The 19,195-nt window shown below is 47.3% G+C and overlaps 1 protein-coding gene across 1 annotated transcript in view; it reads right to left on the reverse strand.

The window, feature by feature from the left end:
* Positions 1-19,195, reverse strand: part of LOC135529397 (striatin-like) — a 75,658-nt gene that overhangs the window by 29,217 nt on the left and 27,246 nt on the right. The window contains exon 4 of the mRNA XM_064958165.1: positions 15,667-15,745. Within this exon, the coding sequence (XP_064814237.1) occupies positions 15,667-15,745 (79 nt within the window). The remainder of the gene's footprint in view (positions 1-15,666; positions 15,746-19,195) is intronic.

The raw sequence follows: 19,195 nt of genomic DNA on the forward strand, positions 1-19,195 counted from the left end.
TGATGACCTTGTTTCCAGGGTTAGTGGTATGGTATAGTAACTCACTGAGGAGCTGATGACCTTGTTTCCAGGGTTAGTGGTAGTGGTATAGTAACTCACTGAGGAGCTGATGACCTTGTTTCCAGGGTTAGTGGTAGTGGTATAGTAACTCACTGAGGAGCTGATGACCTTGTTTCCAGGGTTAGTGGTAGTGGTATAGTAACTCACTGAGGAGCTGATGACCTTGTTTCCAGGGTTAGTGGTATGGTATAGTAACTCACTGAGGAGCTGATGACCTTGTTTCCAGAGTTAGTGGTAGTGGTATAGTAACTCACTGTCTGAGGAGCTGATGACCTTGTTTCCAGGGTTAGTGGTAGTGGTATAGTAACTCACTGAGGAGCTGATGACCTTGTTTCCAGGGTTAGTGGTAGTGGTATAGTAACTCACTGAGTAGCTGATGACCTTGTTTCCAGGGTTAGTGGTAGTGGTATAGTAACTCACTGAGGAGCTGATGACCTTGTTTCAGGGTTAGTGGTAGTGGTATAGTAACTCACTGAGGAGCTGATGACCTTGTTTCCAGGGTTAGTGGTAGTGGTATAGTAACTCACTGAGGAGCTGATGACCTTGTTTCCAGGGTTAGTGGTAGTGGTATAGTAACTCACTGAGTAGCTGATGACCTTGTTTCCAGGGTTAGTGGTAGTGGTATAGTAACTCACTGAGGAGCTGATGACCTTGTTTCCAGGGTTAGTGGTAGTGGTATAGTAACTCACTGTCTGAGGAGCTGATGACCTTGTTTCCAGGGTTAGTGGTAGTGGTATAGTAACTCACTGAGGAGCTGATGGCCTTGTTTCCAGGGTTAGTGGTATGGTATAGTAACTCACTGAGGAGCTGATGACCTTGTTTCCAGGGTTAGTGGTAGTGGTATAGTAACTCACTGAGGAGCTGATGGCCTTGTTTCCAGGGTTAGTGGTAGTGGTATAGTAACTCACTGAGGAGCTGATGACCTTGTTTCCAGGGTTAGTGGTAGTGGTATAGTAACTCACTGAGGAGCTGATGGCCTTGTTTCCAGGGTTAGTGGTAGTGGTATAGTAACTCACTGAGGAGCTGATGACCTTGTTTCCAGGGTTAGTGGTAGTGGTATAGTAACTCACTGTCTGAGGAGCTGATGACCTTGTTTCCAGGGTTAGTGGTAGTGGTATAGTAACTCACTGAGGAGCTGATGACCTTGTTTCCAGGGTTAGTGGTAGTGGTATAGTAACTCACTGTCTGAGGAGCTGATGACCTTGTTTCCAGGGTTAGTGGTAGTGGTATAGTAACTCACTGAGGAGCTGATGACCTTGTTTCCAGGGTTAGTGGTATAGTAACTCACTGAGGAGCTGATGACCTTGTTTCCAGGGTTAGTGGTATGGTATAGTAACTCACTGAGGAGCTGATGACCTTGTTTCAGGGTTAGTGGTAGTGGTATAGTAACTCACTGTCTGAGGAGCTGATGACCTTGTTTCCAGGGTTAGTGGTAGTGGTATAGTAACTCACTGAGGAGCTGATGACCTTGTTTCCAGGGTTAGTGGTAGTGGTATAGTAACTCACTGTCTGAGGAGCTGATGACCTTGTGTCCAGGGTTAGTGATAGTGGTATAGTAACTCACTGAGGAGCTGATGACCTTGTTTCCAGGGTTAGTGGTAGTGGTATAGTAACTCACTGTCTGAGGAGCTGATGACCTTGTTTCCAGGGTTAGTGGTAGTGGTATAGTAACTCACTGAGGAGCTGATGACCTTGTTTCCAGGGTTAGTGGTAGTGGTATAGTAACTCACTGAGGAGCTGATGACCTTGTTTCCAGGGTTAGTGGTAGTGGTATAGTAACTCACTGTCTGAGGAGCTGATGACCTTGTTTCCAGGGTTAGTGGTAGTGGTATAGTAACTCACTGAGGAGCAGATGACCTTGTTTCCAGGGTTAGTGGTAGTGGTATAGTAACTCACTGAGGAGCTGATGACCTTGTTTCCAGGGTTAGTGGTAGTGGTATAGTAACTCACTGTCTGAGGAGCAGATGACCTTGTTTCCAGGGTTAGTGGTAGTGGTATAGTAACTCACTGAGGAGCTGATGACCTTGTTTCCAGGGTTAGTGGTAGTGGTATAGTAACTCACTGAGGAGCTGATGACCTTGTTTCCAGGGTTAGTGGTAGTGGTATAGTAACTCACTGAGGAGCTGATGACCTTGTTTCCAGGGTTAGTGTTAGTGGTATAGTAACTCACTGTCTGAGGAGCTGATGACCTTGTTTCCAGGGTTAGTGGTAGTGGTATAGTAACTCACTGAGGAGCTGATGACCTTGTTTCCAGGGTTAGTGGTAGTGGTATAGTAACTCACTGAGGAGCAGATGACCTTGTTTCCAGGGTTAGTGGTAGTGGTATAGTAACTCACTGAGGAGCTGATGACCTTGTTTCCAGGGTTAGTGGTATGGTATAGTAACTCACTGAGGAGCTGATGACCTTGTTTCCAGGGTTAGTGGTAGTGGTATAGTAACTCACTGAGGAGCTGATGACCTTGTTTCCAGGGTTAGTGGTATGGTATAGTAACTCACTGTCTGAGGAGCAGATGACCTTGTTTCCAGGGTTAGTGGTAGTGGTATAGTAACTCACTGAGGAGCTGATGACCTTGTTTCCAGGGTTAGTGGTAGTGGTATAGTAACTCACTGAGGAGCTGATGACCTTGTTTCCAGGGTTAGTGGTAGTGGTATAGTAACTCACTGTCTGAGGAGCTGATGACCTTGTTTCCAGGGTTAGTGGTAGTGGTATAGTAACTCACTGAGGAGCTGATGACCTTGTTTCCAGGGTTGGTGGTAGTGGTATAGTAACTCACTGAGGAGCTGATGACCTTGTTTCAGGGTTAGTGGTAGTGGCATAGTAACTCACTGAGGAGCTGATGACCTTGTTTCCAGGGTTAGTGGTAGTGGTATAGTAACTCACTGTCTGAGGAGCTGATGACCTTGTTTCCAGGGTTAGTGGTAGTGGTATAGTAACTCACTGAGGAGCTGATGACCTTGTTTCCAGGGTTAGTGGTAGTGGTATAGTAACTCACTGAGGAGCTGATGACCTTGTTTCCAGGGTTAGTGGTAGTGGTATAGTAACTCACTGAGGAGCTGATGACCTTGTTTCCAGGGTTAGTGGTAGTGGTATAGTAACTCACTGTCTGAGGAGCTGATGACCTTGTGTCCAGGGTTAGTGGTAGTGGTATAGTAACTCACTGAGGAGCTGATGACCTTGTTTCCAGGGTTAGTGGTAGTGGTATAGTAACTCACTGTCTGAGGAGCTGATGACCTTGTTTCCAGGGTTAGTGGTAGTGGTATAGTAACTCACTGAGGAGCTGATGACCTTGTTTCCAGGGTTAGTGGTAGTGGTATAGTAACTCACTGTCTGAGGAGCTGATGACCTTGTTTCCAGGGTTAGTGGTAGTGGTATAGTAACTCACTGAGGAGCTGATGACCTTGTTTCCAGGGTTAGTGGTAGTGGTATAGTAACTCACTGAGGAGCTGATGACCTTGTTTCCAGGGTTAGTGGTAGTGGTATAGTAACTCACTGAGGAGCTGATGACCTTGTTTCCAGGGTTAGTGGTAGTGGTATAGTAACTCACTGAGGAGCTGATGACCTTGTTTCCAGGGTTAGTGGTAGTGGTATAGTAACTCACTGAGGAGCTGATGACCTTGTTTCCAGGGTTAGTGGTAGTGGTATAGTAACTCACTGAGGAGCTGATGACCTTGTTTCCAGGGTTAGTGGTATGGTATAGTAACTCACTGAGGAGCTGATGACCTTGTTTCCAGGGTTAGTGGTAGTGGTATAGTAACTCACTGTCTGAGGAGCAGATGACCTTGTTTCCAGGGTTAGTGGTAGTGGTATAGTAACTCACTGAGGAGCTGATGACCTTGTTTCCAGGGTTAGTGGTAGTGGTATAGTAACTCACTGAGGAGCTGATGACCTTGTTTCCAGGGTTAGTGGTAGTGGTATAGTAACTCACTGAGGAGCTGATGACCTTGTTTCCAGGGTTAGTGTTAGTGGTATAGTAACTCACTGTCTGAGGAGCTGATGACCTTGTTTCCAGGGTTAGTGGTAGTGGTATAGTAACTCACTGAGGAGCTGATGACCTTGTTTCCAGGGTTAGTGGTAGTGGTATAGTAACTCACTGAGGAGCAGATGACCTTGTTTCCAGGGTTAGTGGTAGTGGTATAGTAACTCACTGAGGAGCTGATGACCTTGTTTCCAGGGTTAGTGGTATGGTATAGTAACTCACTGAGGAGCTGATGACCTTGTTTCCAGGGTTAGTGGTAGTGGTATAGTAACTCACTGAGGAGCTGATGACCTTGTTTCCAGGGTTAGTGGTATGGTATAGTAACTCACTGTCAGATGACCTTGTTTCCAGGGTTAGTGGTAGTGGTATAGTAACTCACTGAGGAGCTGATGACCTTGTTTCCAGGGTTAGTGGTAGTGGTATAGTAACTCACTGAGGAGCTGATGACCTTGTTTCCAGGGTTAGTGGTAGTGGTATAGTAACTCACTGAGGAGCTGATGACCTTGTTTCCAGGGTTAGTGGTAGTGGTATAGTAACTCACTGTCTGAGGAGCTGATGACCTTGTTTCCAGGGTTAGTGGTAGTGGTATAGTAACTCACTGAGGAGCTGATGACCTTGTTTCCAGGGTTGGTGGTAGTGGTATAGTAACTCACTGAGGAGCTGATGACCTTGTTTCCAGGGTTAGTGGTAGTGGCATAGTAACTCACTGAGGAGCTGATGACCTTGTTTCCAGGGTTAGTGGTAGTGGTATAGTAACTCACTGTCTGAGGAGCTGATGACCTTGTTTCCAGGGTTAGTGGTAGTGGTATAGTAACTCACTGAGGAGCTGATGACCTTGTTTCCAGGGTTAGTGGTAGTGGTATAGTAACTCACTGAGGAGCTGATGACCTTGTTTCCAGGGTTAGTGGTAGTGGTATAGTAACTCACTGAGGAGCTGATGACCTTGTTTCCAGGGTTAGTGGTAGTGGTATAGTAACTCACTGTCTGAGGAGCTGATGACCTTGTGTCCAGGGTTAGTGGTAGTGGTATAGTAACTCACTGAGGAGCTGATGACCTTGTTTCCAGGGTTAGTGGTAGTGGTATAGTAACTCACTGTCTGAGGAGCTGATGACCTTGTTTCCAGGGTTAGTGGTAGTGGTATAGTAACTCACTGAGGAGCTGATGACCTTGTTTCCAGGGTTAGTGGTAGTGGTATAGTAACTCACTGTCTGAGGAGCTGATGACCTTGTTTCCAGGGTTAGTGGTAGTGGTATAGTAACTCACTGTCTGAGGAGCTGATGACCTTGTTTCCAGGGTTAGTGGTAGTGGTATAGTAACTCACTGTCTGAGTGGTATAGTATCACTGAGTCTGAGGAGCTGATGACCTTGTTTCCAGGGTTAGTGGTAGTGGTATAGTAACTCACTGAGGAGCTGATGACCTTGTTTCCAGGGTTAGTGGTAGTGGTATAGTAACTCACTGAGGAGCTGATGACCTTGTTTCCAGGGTTAGTGGTAGTGGTATAGTAACTCACTGAGGAGCTGATGACCTTGTTTCCAGGGTTAGTGGTAGTGGTATAGTAACTCACTGAGGAGCTGATGACCTTGTTTCCAGGGTTAGTGGTAGTGGTATAGTAACTCACTGAGGAGCTGATGACCTTGTTTCCAGGGTTAGTGGTAGTGGTATAGTAACTCACTGTCTGAGGAGCTGATGGCCTTGTTTCCAGGGTTAGTGGTAGTGGTATAGTAACTCACTGAGGAGCTGATGACCTTGTTTCCAGGGTTAGTGGTAGTGGTATAGTAACTCACTGAGGAGCTGATGACCTTGTTTCCAGGGTTAGTGGTAGTGGTATAGTAACTCACTGAGGAGCTGATACCTTGTTTCCAGGGTTAGTGGTAGTGGTATAGTAACTCACTGTCTGAGGAGCTGATGACCTTGTTTCCAGGGTTAGTGGTAGTGGTATAGTAACTCACTGAGGAGCTGATGACCTTGTTTCCAGGGTTAGTGGTAGTGGTATAGTAACTCACTGTCTGAGGAGCTGATGACCTTGTTTCCAGGGTTAGTGGTAGTGGTATAGTAACTCACTGAGGAGCTGATGACCTTGTTTCCAGGGTTAGTGGTAGTGGTATAGTAACTCACTGAGGAGCTGATGACCTTGTTTCCAGGGTTAGTGGTAGTGGTATAGTAACTCACTGAGGAGCTGATGACCTTGTTTCCAGGGTTAGTGGTAGTGGTATAGTAACTCACTGAGGAGCTGATGACCTTGTTTCCAGGGTTAGTGGTAGTGGTATAGTAACTCACTGAGGAGCTGATGACCTTGTGTCCAGGGTTAGTGGTAGTGGTATAGTAACTCACTGTCTGAGGAGCTGATGACCTTGTTTCCAGGGTTAGTGGTAGTGGTATAGTAACTCACTGAGGAGCTGATGACCTTGTTTCCAGGGTTAGTGGTAGTGGTATAGTAACTCACTGTGTGAGGAGCTGATGACCTTGTTTCCAGGGTTAGTGGTAGTGGTATAGTAACTCACTGAGGAGCTGATGACCTTGTGTCCAGGGTTAGTGGTAGTGGTATAGTAACTCACTGAGGAGCTGATGACCTTGTTTCCAGGGTTAGTGGTAGTGGTATAGTAACTCACTGTCTGAGGAGCTGATGACCTTGTTTCCAGGGTTAGTGGTAGTGGTATAGTAACTCACTGAGGAGCTGACGACCTTGTTTCCAGGGTTAGTGGTAGTGGTATAGTAACTCACTGTCTGAGGAGCTGATGGCCTTGTTTCCAGGGTTAGTGGTAGTGGTATAGTAACTCACTGAGGAGCTGATGACCTTGTTTCCAGGGTTAGTGGTATAGTAACTCACTGAGGAGCTGATGACCTTGTTTCCAGGGTTGGTGGTAGTGGTATAGTAACTCACTGAGGAGCTGATGACCTTGTTTCCAGGGTTAGTGGTAGTGGTATAGTAACTCACTGAGGAGCTGATGACCTTGTTTCCAGGGTTAGTGGTAGTGGTATAGTAACTCACTGAGGAGCTGATGACCTTGTTTCCAGGGTTAGTGGTAGTGGTATAGTAACTCACTGAGGAGCTGATGACCTTGTTTCCAGGGTTAGTGGTAGTGGTATAGTAACTCACTGAGGAGCTGATGACCTTGTTTCCAGGGTTAGTGGTAGTGGTATAGTAACTCACTGTCTGAGGAGCTGATGACCTTGTTTCCAGGGTTAGTGGTAGTGGTATAGTAACTCACTGAGGAGCTGATGACCTTGTTTCCAGGGTTAGTGGTAGTGGTATAGTAACTCACTGAGGAGCTGATGACCTTGTTTCCAGGGTTAGTGGTAGTGGTATAGTAACTCACTGTCTGAGGAGCTGATGACCTTGTGTCCAGGGTTAGTGGTAGTGGTATAGTAACTCACTGAGGAGCTGATGACCTTGTTTCCAGGGTTAGTGGTAGTGGTATAGTAACTCACTGAGGAGCTGATGACCTTGTTTCCAGGGTTAGTGGTAGTGGTATAGTAACTCACTGTCTGAGGAGCTGATGACCTTGTTTCCAGGGTTAGTGGTAGTGGTATAGTAACTCACTGTCTGAGGAGCTGATGACCTTGTTTCCAGGGTTAGTGGTATGGTATAGTAACTCACTGAGGAGCTGATGGCCTTTTTCCAGGGTTAGTGGTAGTGGTATAGTAACTCACTGAGGAGCTGATGACCTTGTTTCCAGGGTTAGTGGTATGGTATAGTAACTCACTGAGGAGCTGATGACCTTGTTTCCAGGGTTAGTGGTAGTGGTATAGTAACTCACTGAGGAGCTGATGACCTTGTTTCCAGGGTTAGTGGTAGTGGTATAGTAACTCACTGAGGAGCTGATGACCTTGTTTCCAGGGTTAGTGGTAGTGGTATAGTAACTCACTGAGGAGCTGATGACCTTGTTTCCAGGGTTAGTGGTATGGTATAGTAACTCACTGAGGAGCTGATGACCTTGTTTCCAGAGTTAGTGGTAGTGGTATAGTAACTCACTGTCTGAGGAGCTGATGACCTTGTTTCCAGGGTTAGTGGTAGTGGTATAGTAACTCACTGAGGAGCTGATGACCTTGTTTCCAGGGTTAGTGGTAGTGGTATAGTAACTCACTGAGTAGCTGATGACCTTGTTTCCAGGGTTAGTGGTAGTGGTATAGTAACTCACTGAGGAGCTGATGACCTTGTTTCCAGGGTTAGTGGTAGTGGTATAGTAACTCACTGAGGAGCTGATGACCTTGTTTCCAGGGTTAGTGGTAGTGGTATAGTAACTCACTGAGGAGCTGATGACCTTGTTTCCAGGGTTAGTGGTAGTGGTATAGTAACTCACTGAGTAGCTGATGACCTTGTTTCCAGGGTTAGTGGTAGTGGTATAGTAACTCACTGAGGAGCTGATGACCTTGTTTCCAGGGTTAGTGGTAGTGGTATAGTAACTCACTGTCTGAGGAGCTGATGACCTTGTTTCCAGGGTTAGTGGTAGTGGTATAGTAACTCACTGAGGAGCTGATGGCCTTGTTTCCAGGGTTAGTGGTATGGTATAGTAACTCACTGAGGAGCTGATGACCTTGTTTCCAGGGTTAGTGGTAGTGGTATAGTAACTCACTGAGGAGCTGATGGCCTTGTTTCCAGGGTTAGTGGTAGTGGTATAGTAACTCACTGAGGAGCTGATGACCTTGTTTCCAGGGTTAGTGGTAGTGGTATAGTAACTCACTGAGGAGCTGATGGCCTTGTTTCCAGGGTTAGTGGTAGTGGTATAGTAACTCACTGAGGAGCTGATGACCTTGTTTCCAGGGTTAGTGGTAGTGGTATAGTAACTCACTGTCTGAGGAGCTGATGACCTTGTTTCCAGGGTTAGTGGTAGTGGTATAGTAACTCACTGAGGAGCTGATGACCTTGTTTCCAGGGTTAGTGGTAGTGGTATAGTAACTCACTGTCTGAGGAGCTGATGACCTTGTTTCCAGGGTTAGTGGTAGTGGTATAGTAACTCACTGAGGAGCTGATGACCTTGTTTCCAGGGTTAGTGGTATAGTAACTCACTGAGGAGCTGATGACCTTGTTTCCAGGGTTAGTGGTATGGTATAGTAACTCACTGAGGAGCTGATGACCTTGTTTCCAGGGTTAGTGGTAGTGGTATAGTAACTCACTGTCTGAGGAGCTGATGACCTTGTTTCCAGGGTTAGTGGTAGTGGTATAGTAACTCACTGAGGAGCTGATGACCTTGTTTCCAGGGTTAGTGGTAGTGGTATAGTAACTCACTGTCTGAGGAGCTGATGACCTTGTGTCCAGGGTTAGTGATAGTGGTATAGTAACTCACTGAGGAGCTGATGACCTTGTTTCCAGGGTTAGTGGTAGTGGTATAGTAACTCACTGTCTGAGGAGCTGATGACCTTGTTTCCAGGGTTAGTGGTAGTGGTATAGTAACTCACTGAGGAGCTGATGACCTTGTTTCCAGGGTTAGTGGTAGTGGTATAGTAACTCACTGAGGAGCTGATGACCTTGTTTCCAGGGTTAGTGGTAGTGGTATAGTAACTCACTGTCTGAGGAGCTGATGACCTTGTTTCCAGGGTTAGTGGTAGTGGTATAGTAACTCACTGAGGAGCAGATGACCTTGTTTCCAGGGTTAGTGGTAGTGGTATAGTAACTCACTGAGGAGCTGATGACCTTGTTTCCAGGGTTAGTGGTAGTGGTATAGTAACTCACTGTCTGAGGAGCAGATGACCTTGTTTCCAGGGTTAGTGGTAGTGGTATAGTAACTCACTGAGGAGCTGATGACCTTGTTTCCAGGGTTAGTGGTAGTGGTATAGTAACTCACTGAGGAGCTGATGACCTTGTTTCCAGGGTTAGTGGTAGTGGTATAGTAACTCACTGAGGAGCTGATGACCTTGTTTCCAGGGTTAGTGTTAGTGGTATAGTAACTCACTGTCTGAGGAGCTGATGACCTTGTTTCCAGGGTTAGTGGTAGTGGTATAGTAACTCACTGAGGAGCTGATGACCTTGTTTCCAGGGTTAGTGGTAGTGGTATAGTAACTCACTGAGGAGCAGATGACCTTGTTTCCAGGGTTAGTGGTAGTGGTATAGTAACTCACTGAGGAGCTGATGACCTTGTTTCCAGGGTTAGTGGTATGGTATAGTAACTCACTGAGGAGCTGATGACCTTGTTTCCAGGGTTAGTGGTAGTGGTATAGTAACTCACTGAGGAGCTGATGACCTTGTTTCCAGGGTTAGTGGTATGGTATAGTAACTCACTGTCTGAGGAGCAGATGACCTTGTTTCCAGGGTTAGTGGTAGTGGTATAGTAACTCACTGAGGAGCTGATGACCTTGTTTCCAGGGTTAGTGGTAGTGGTATAGTAACTCACTGAGGAGCTGATGACCTTGTTTCCAGGGTTAGTGGTAGTGGTATAGTAACTCACTGTCTGAGGAGCTGATGACCTTGTTTCCAGGGTTAGTGGTAGTGGTATAGTAACTCACTGAGGAGCTGATGACCTTGTTTCCAGGGTTGGTGGTAGTGGTATAGTAACTCACTGAGGAGCTGATGACCTTGTTTCCAGGGTTAGTGGTAGTGGCATAGTAACTCACTGAGGAGCTGATGACCTTGTTTCCAGGGTTAGTGGTAGTGGTATAGTAACTCACTGTCTGAGGAGCTGATGACCTTGTTTCCAGGGTTAGTGGTAGTGGTATAGTAACTCACTGAGGAGCTGATGACCTTGTTTCCAGGGTTAGTGGTAGTGGTATAGTAACTCACTGAGGAGCTGATGACCTTGTTTCCAGGGTTAGTGGTAGTGGTATAGTAACTCACTGAGGAGCTGATGACCTTGTTTCCAGGGTTAGTGGTAGTGGTATAGTAACTCACTGTCTGAGGAGCTGATGACCTTGTGTCCAGGGTTAGTGGTAGTGGTATAGTAACTCACTGAGGAGCTGATGACCTTGTTTCCAGGGTTAGTGGTAGTGGTATAGTAACTCACTGTCTGAGGAGCTGATGACCTTGTTTCCAGGGTTAGTGGTAGTGGTATAGTAACTCACTGAGGAGCTGATGACCTTGTTTCCAGGGTTAGTGGTAGTGGTATAGTAACTCACTGTCTGAGGAGCTGATGACCTTGTTTCCAGGGTTAGTGGTAGTGGTATAGTAACTCACTGAGGAGCTGATGACCTTGTTTCCAGGGTTAGTGGTAGTGGTATAGTAACTCACTGAGGAGCTGATGACCTTGTTTCCAGGGTTAGTGGTAGTGGTATAGTAACTCACTGAGGAGCTGATGACCTTGTTTCCAGGGTTAGTGGTAGTGGTATAGTAACTCACTGAGGAGCTGATGACCTTGTTTCCAGGGTTAGTGGTAGTGGTATAGTAACTCACTGAGGAGCTGATGACCTTGTTTCCAGGGTTAGTGGTAGTGGTATAGTAACTCACTGAGGAGCTGATGACCTTGTTTCCAGGGTTGGTGGTATGGTATAGTAACTCACTGAGGAGCTGATGACCTTGTTTCCAGGGTTAGTGGTAGTGGTATAGTAACTCACTGTCTGAGGAGCAGATGACCTTGTTTCCAGGGTTAGTGGTAGTGGTATAGTAACTCACTGAGGAGCTGATGACCTTGTTTCCAGGGTTAGTGGTAGTGGTATAGTAACTCACTGAGGAGCTGATGACCTTGTTTCCAGGGTTAGTGGTAGTGGTATAGTAACTCACTGAGGAGCTGATGACCTTGTTTCCAGGGTTAGTGTTAGTGGTATAGTAACTCACTGTCTGAGGAGCTGATGACCTTGTTTCCAGGGTTAGTGGTAGTGGTATAGTAACTCACTGAGGAGCTGATGACCTTGTTTCCAGGGTTAGTGGTAGTGGTATAGTAACTCACTGAGGAGCAGATGACCTTGTTTCCAGGGTTAGTGGTAGTGGTATAGTAACTCACTGAGGAGCTGATGACCTTGTTTCCAGGGTTAGTGGTATGGTATAGTAACTCACTGAGGAGCTGATGACCTTGTTTCCAGGGTTAGTGGTAGTGGTATAGTAACTCACTGAGGAGCTGATGACCTTGTTTCCAGGGTTAGTGGTATGGTATAGTAACTCACTGTCTGAGGAGCAGATGACCTTGTTTCCAGGGTTAGTGGTAGTGGTATAGTAACTCACTGAGGAGCTGATGACCTTGTTTCCAGGGTTAGTGGTAGTGGTATAGTAACTCACTGAGGAGCTGATGACCTTGTTTCCAGGGTTAGTGGTAGTGGTATAGTAACTCACTGTCTGAGGAGCTGATGACCTTGTTTCCAGGGTTAGTGGTAGTGGTATAGTAACTCACTGAGGAGCTGATGACCTTGTTTCCAGGGTTGGTGGTAGTGGTATAGTAACTCACTGAGGAGCTGATGACCTTGTTTCCAGGGTTAGTGGTAGTGGCATAGTAACTCACTGAGGAGCTGATGACCTTGTTTCCAGGGTTAGTGGTAGTGGTATAGTAACTCACTGTCTGAGGAGCTGATGACCTTGTTTCCAGGGTTAGTGGTAGTGGTATAGTAACTCACTGAGGAGCTGATGACCTTGTTTCCAGGGTTAGTGGTAGTGGTATAGTAACTCACTGAGGAGCTGATGACCTTGTTTCCAGGGTTAGTGGTAGTGGTATAGTAACTCACTGAGGAGCTGATGACCTTGTTTCCAGGGTTAGTGGTAGTGGTATAGTAACTCACTGTCTGAGGAGCTGATGACCTTGTGTCCAGGGTTAGTGGTAGTGGTATAGTAACTCACTGAGGAGCTGATGACCTTGTTTCCAGGGTTAGTGGTAGTGGTATAGTAACTCACTGTCTGAGGAGCTGATGACCTTGTTTCCAGGGTTAGTGGTAGTGGTATAGTAACTCACTGAGGAGCTGATGACCTTGTTTCCAGGGTTAGTGGTAGTGGTATAGTAACTCACTGTCTGAGGAGCTGATGACCTTGTTTCCAGGGTTAGTGGTAGTGGTATAGTAACTCACTGTCTGAGGAGCTGATGACCTTGTTTCCAGGGTTAGTGGTAGTGGTATAGTAACTCACTGTCTGAGGAGCTGATGACCTTGTTTCCAGGGTTAGTGGTAGTGGTATAGTAACTCACTGAGGAGCTGATGACCTTGTTTCCAGGGTTAGTGGTAGTGGTATAGTAACTCACTGAGGAGCTGATGACCTTGTTTCCAGGGTTAGTGGTAGTGGTATAGTAACTCACTGAGGAGCTGATGACCTTGTTTCCAGGGTTAGTGGTAGTGGTATAGTAACTCACTGAGGAGCTGATGACCTTGTTTCCAGGGTTAGTGGTAGTGGTATAGTAACTCACTGAGGAGCTGATGACCTTGTTTCCAGGGTTAGTGGTAGTGGTATAGTAACTCACTGTCTGAGGAGCTGATGGCCTTGTTTCCAGGGTTAGTGGTAGTGGTATAGTAACTCACTGAGGAGCTGATGACCTTGTTTCCAGGGTTAGTGGTAGTGGTATAGTAACTCACTGAGGAGCTGATGACCTTGTTTCCAGGGTTAGTGGTAGTGGTATAGTAACTCACTGAGGAGCTGATGACCTTGTTTCCAGGGTTAGTGGTAGTGGTATAGTAACTCACTGTCTGAGGAGCTGATGACCTTGTTTCCAGGGTTAGTGGTAGTGGTATAGTAACTCACTGAGGAGCTGATGACCTTGTTTCCAGGGTTAGTGGTAGTGGTATAGTAACTCACTGTCTGAGGAGCTGATGACCTTGTTTCCAGGGTTAGTGGTAGTGGTATAGTAACTCACTGAGGAGCTGATGACCTTGTTTCCAGGGTTAGTGGTAGTGGTATAGTAACTCACTGTCTGAGGAGCTGATGACCTTGTTTCCAGGGTTAGTGGTAGTGGTATAGTAACTCACTGTCTGAGGAGCTGATGACCTTGTTTCCAGGGTTAGTGGTAGTGGGAGTATAGTAACTCACTGAGGAGCTGATGACCTTGTTTCCAGGGTTAGTGGTAGTGGTATAGTAACTCACTGTCTGAGGAGCTGATGACCTTGTTTCCAGGGTTAGTGGTATGGTATAGTAACTCACTGTCTGAGGAGCTGATGACCTTGTTTCCAGGGTTAGTGGTAGTGGTATAGTAACTCACTGAGGAGCTGATGGCCTTGTTTCCAGGGTTAGTGGTAGTGGTATAGTAACTCACTGTCTGAGGAGCTGATGACCTTGTTTCCAGGGTTAGTGGTAGTGGTATAGTAACTCACTGAGGAGCTGATGACCTTGTTTCCAGGGTTAGTGGTAGTGGTATAGTAACTCACTGAGGAGCTGATGACCTTGTTTCCAGGGTTAGTGGTATGGTATAGTAACTCACTGAGGAGCTGATGACCTTGTGTCCAGGGTTAGTGGTAGTGGTATAGTAACTCACTGAGGAGCTGATGACCTTGTTTCCAGGGTTAGTGGTAGTGGTATAGTAACTCACTGTCTGAGGAGCTGATGACCTTGTTTCCAGGGTTAGTGGTAGTGGTATAGTAACTCACTGAGGAGCTGATGACCTTGTTTCCAGGGTTAGTGGTAGTGGTATAGTAACTCACTGAGGAGCTGATGACCTTGTTTCCAGGGTTAGTGGTATGGTATAGTAACTCACTGTCTGAGGAGCTGATGACCTTGTTTCCAGGGTTAGTGGTATGGTATAGTAACTCACTGAGGAGCTGATGACCTTGTTTCCAGGGTTAGTGGTATGGTATAGTAACTCACTGTCTGAGGAGCTGATGACCTTGTTTCCAGGGTTAGTGGTATGGTATAGTAACTCACTGAGGAGCTGATGACCTTGTTTCCAGGGTTAGTGGTAGTGGTATAGTAACTCACTGTCTGAGGAGCTGATGACCTTGTTTCCAGGGTTAGTGGTATGGTATAGTAACTCACTGAGGAGCTGATGACCTTGTTTCCAGGGTTAGTGGTAGTGGTATAGTAACTCACTGAGGAGCTGATGACCTTGTTTCCAGGGTTAGTGGTATGGTATAGTAACTCACTGTCTGAGGAGCTGACGGCCTTGTTTCCAGGGTTAGTGGTATGGTATAGTAACTCACTGAGGAGCTGATGACCTTGTGTCCAGGGTTAGTGGTAGTGGTATAGTAACTCACTGAGGAGCTGATGACCTTGTTTCCAGGGTTAGTGGTATGGTATAGTAACTCACTGTCTGAGGAGCTGATGACCTTGTTTCCAGGGTTAGTGGTATGGTATAGTAACTCACTGAGGAGCTGATGACCTTGTTTCCAGGGTTAGTGGTAGTGGTATAGTAACTCACTGAGGAGCTGATGACCTTGTTTCCAGGGTTAGTGGTATGGTATAGTAACTCACTGTCTGAGGAGCTGATGACCTTGTTTCCAGGGTTAGTGGTATGGTATAGTAACTCACTGAGGAGCTGATGACCTTGTTTCCAGGGTTAGTGGTATGGTAACTCACTGTAACTCACTGCTGAGGAGCTGATGACCTTGTTTCCAGGGTTAGTGGTATGGTATAGTAACTCACTGAGGAGCTGATGACCTTGTTTCCAGGGTTAGTGGTAGTGGTATAGTAACTCACTGTCTGAGGAGCTGATGACCTTGTTTCCAGGGTTAGTGGTATGGTATAGTAACTCACTGAGGAGCTGATGACCTTGTTTCCAGGGTTAGTGGTAGTGGTATAGTAACTCACTGAGGAGCTGATGACCTTGTTTCCAGGGTTAGTGGTATGGTATAGTAACTCACTGTCTGAGGAGCTGACGGCCTTGTTTCCAGGACAACTGGTTGTTCAAGGACCCAGGAGTCTCATTCTCAATCACCTCGTCTGTAGAAACACAGAGAAACATGCTGAGCAACAATCACATAAACATTAACCACAACACACCATCACACAGTGACAGAAACATCAACATAACACAGTGACAGAAACATCAACCACACCATCACACAGTGAGAGAAACATCAACCACAACATCACACAGTGAGAGAGAAACATCAACCACAACATCACACAGTGAGAGAGAAACATCAACCACAACATCACACAGTGAGAGAGAAACATCAACCACAACATCACACAGTGAGAGAGAAACATCAACCACAACATCACACAGTGAGAGAAACATCAACCACAACACAACTCCAGTGTACATCGTGGTCTAATTCATAGAGGCCTGTTTCCTCTATGGCTCCTGATCATGAGTTCATTAGAGCCGTTCCATGGGTATAGACATTCAAGTAGATGCCAGAGACACTTCTCCATGTAGGAGAACTTCCATTAAGGCCCAGCACTAACGTGTTAGCGGTAGCACTAAGGCGTTAGCGGCAGTGTTAAGGTGTTAGCGGTAGCACTAAGGCGTTAGCGGCTGTGTTAAGGTGTTAGCGGTAGCACTAAGGCGTTAGCGGCTGTGTTAAGGTGTTAGCGGTAGCACTAAGGCGTTAGCGGCAGTGTTAAGGTGTTAGCGCCGGTGTTAGCGGCAGCACTAAGGTGTTAGCGGCAGCACTAAGGTGTTAGCGGCAGCACTAAGGTATTAGCGGCAGCACTAAGGTGTTAGCGGTAGCACTAAGGCGTTAGCGGTAGCGTTAAGGTGTTAGCGGTAGCACTAAGGCGTTAGCGGCAGTGTTAAGGTGTTAGCGGTAGCACTAAGGCGTTAGCGGCTGTGTTAAGGTGTTAGCGGCAGCACTAAGGCGTTAGTGGTAGCGTTAAGGTGTTAGCGGTAGCACTAAGGCGTTAGCGGCTGTGTTAAGGTGTTAGCGGTAGCACTAAGGCGTTAGCGGCTGTGTTAAGGTGTTAGCGGTAGCACTAAGGCGTTAGCGGCTGTGTTAAGGTGTTAGCGGTAGCACTAAGGCGTTAGCGGCTGTGTTAAGGTGTTAGCGGTAGCACTAAGGTGTTAGCGGCAGCGCTAAGGTGTTAGCGGCAGCACTAAGGTGTTAGCGGCAGCACTAAGGTGTTAGCGGCAGCACTAAGGTGTTAGCGGTAGCACTAAGGTGTTAGCGGTAGCACTAAGGTGTTAGCGGTAGCGTTAAGGTGTTAGCGGTAGCACTAAGGCGTTAGCGGTAGCACTAAGGCGTTAGCGGCAGTGTTAAGGTGTTAGCGGTAGCACTAAGGCGTTAGCGGCTGTGTTAAGGTGTTAGCGGTAGCACTAAGGCGTTAGCGGCTGTGTTAAGGTGTTAGCGGTAGCACTAAGGCGTTAGTGGCAGTGTTAAGGTGTTAGCGCCGGTGTTAGCGGCAGCGTTAAGGTGTTAGCGGCAGCGCTAAGGTGTTAGCGGCAGCACTAAGGTGTTAGCGGCAGCACTAAGGTATTAGCGGCAGCACTAAGGTGTTAGCGGTAGCACTAAAGCGTTAGCGGCAGCGTTAAGGTGTTAGCGGTAGCACTAAGGCGTTAGCGGCAGTGTTAAGGTGTTAGCGGTAGCACTAAGGCGTTAGCGGCTGTGTTAAGGTGTTAGCGGTAGCACTAAGGCGTTAGTGGTAGCGTTAAGGTGTTAGCGGTAGCACTAAGGTGTTAGCGGTAGCACTAAGGCGTTAGCGGCTGTGTTAAGGTGTTAGCGGTAGCACTAAAGCGTTAGCGGCTGTGTTAAGGTGTTAGCGGTAGCACTAAGGCGTTAGCGGCTGTGTTAAGGTGTTAGCGGTAGCACTAAGGCGTTAGCGGCTGTGTTAAGGTGTTAGCGGTAGCACTAAGGTGTTAGCGGCTGTGTTAAGGTGTTAGCGGTAGCACTAAGGCGTTAGTGGCAGTGTTAAGGTGTTAGCGCCGGTGTTAGCGGCAGCGTTAAGGTGTTAGCGGCAGCGCTAAGGTGTTAGCGGCAGCACTAAGGTGTTAGCGGCAGCACTAAGGTATTAGCGGCAGCACTAAGGTGTTAGCGGTAGCACTAAGGCGTTAGCGGCAGCGTTAAGGTGTTAGCGGTAGCACTAAGGCGTTAGCGGCAGTGTTAAGGTGTTAGCGGTAGCACTAAGGCGTTAGCGGCTGTGTTAAGGTGTTAGCGGTAGCACTAAGGCGTTAGTGGTAGCGTTAAGGTGTTAGCGGTAGCACTAAGGTGTTAGCGGTAGCACTAAGGCGTTAGCGGCTGTGTTAAGGTGTTAGCGGTAGCACTAAGGCGTTAGCGGCTGTGTTAAGGTGTTAGCGGTAGCACTAAGGCGTTAGCGGCTGTGTTAAGGTGTTAGCGGTAGCACTAAGGCGTTAGCGGCTGTGTTAAGGTGTTAGCGGTAGCACTAAGGTGTTAGCGGCAGCGCTAAGGTGTTAGCGGCAGCACTAAGGTGTTAGCGGCAGCACTAAGGTGTTAGCGGCAGCACTAAGGTGTTAGCGGTAGCACTAAGGTGTTAGCGGTAGCGTTAAGGTGTTAGCGGTAGCACTAAGGCGTTAGCGGCTGTGTTAAGGTGTTAGCGGTAGCACTAAGGCGTTAGCGGCAGTGTTAAGGTGTTAGCGGTAGCACTATGGCGTTAGTGGTAGCGTTAAGGTGTTAGCGGTAGCACTAAGGTGTTAGCGGTAGCACTAAGGCGTTAGCGGCTGTGTTAAGGTGTTAGCGGTAGCACTAAGGCGTTAGCGGCTGTGTTAAGGTGTTAGCGGTAGCACTAAGGCGTTAGCGGCTGTGTTAAGGTGTTAGCGGTAGCACTAAGGCGTTAGCGGCTGTGTTAAGGTGTTAGCGGTAGCACTAAGGCGTTAGTGGTAGCGTTAAGGTGTTAGCGGTAGCACTAAGGTGTTAGCGGTAGCACTAAGGCGTTAGCGGTAGCACTAAGGCGTTAGCGGCTGTGTTAAGGTGTTAGCGGTAGCACTAAGGCGTTAGCGGCTGTGTTAAGGTGTTAGCGGGAGCACTAAGGCGTTAGCGGCAGTGTTAAAGTGTTAGCGGCAGCGTTTAGGTGTTAGCGGCAGTGTTAAGGTGTTAGCGGCAGTGTTAAGGTGTTAGCGGCAGTGCTAAGGACCGCTACTTCTTTAACAGGCATTCTCTCTGAGCCTCTTGACTGTGTCGCCACCATGCACGATCCTAGGCACAAGGACCGCTACTTTGATGCAGACCAGAAACAGGGTTTACGTGAAATGTTACATACACAGCTGGACAATAAGGAAACGGACACAGTGACAGTGGGAACCGAGGAAGAGAGACCACGGACAGACATGGCTGGACAAGATGGAAACAGACACGGTGACAGTGAAGCACCGAGGAAGAGAGACCACGGACAGACAAGATGGAAACGGACACAGTGACAGTGAAGCACCGAGGAAGAGAGACCACAGACAGACAAGATGGAAACGGACACAGTGACAGTGAAGCACAGAGGAAG

Source organism: Oncorhynchus masou, unplaced genomic scaffold (assembly GCF_036934945.1).
Source record: "Oncorhynchus masou masou isolate Uvic2021 unplaced genomic scaffold, UVic_Omas_1.1 unplaced_scaffold_1159, whole genome shotgun sequence".
Classification (NCBI taxonomy): domain Eukaryota; kingdom Metazoa; phylum Chordata; class Actinopteri; order Salmoniformes; family Salmonidae; genus Oncorhynchus; species Oncorhynchus masou.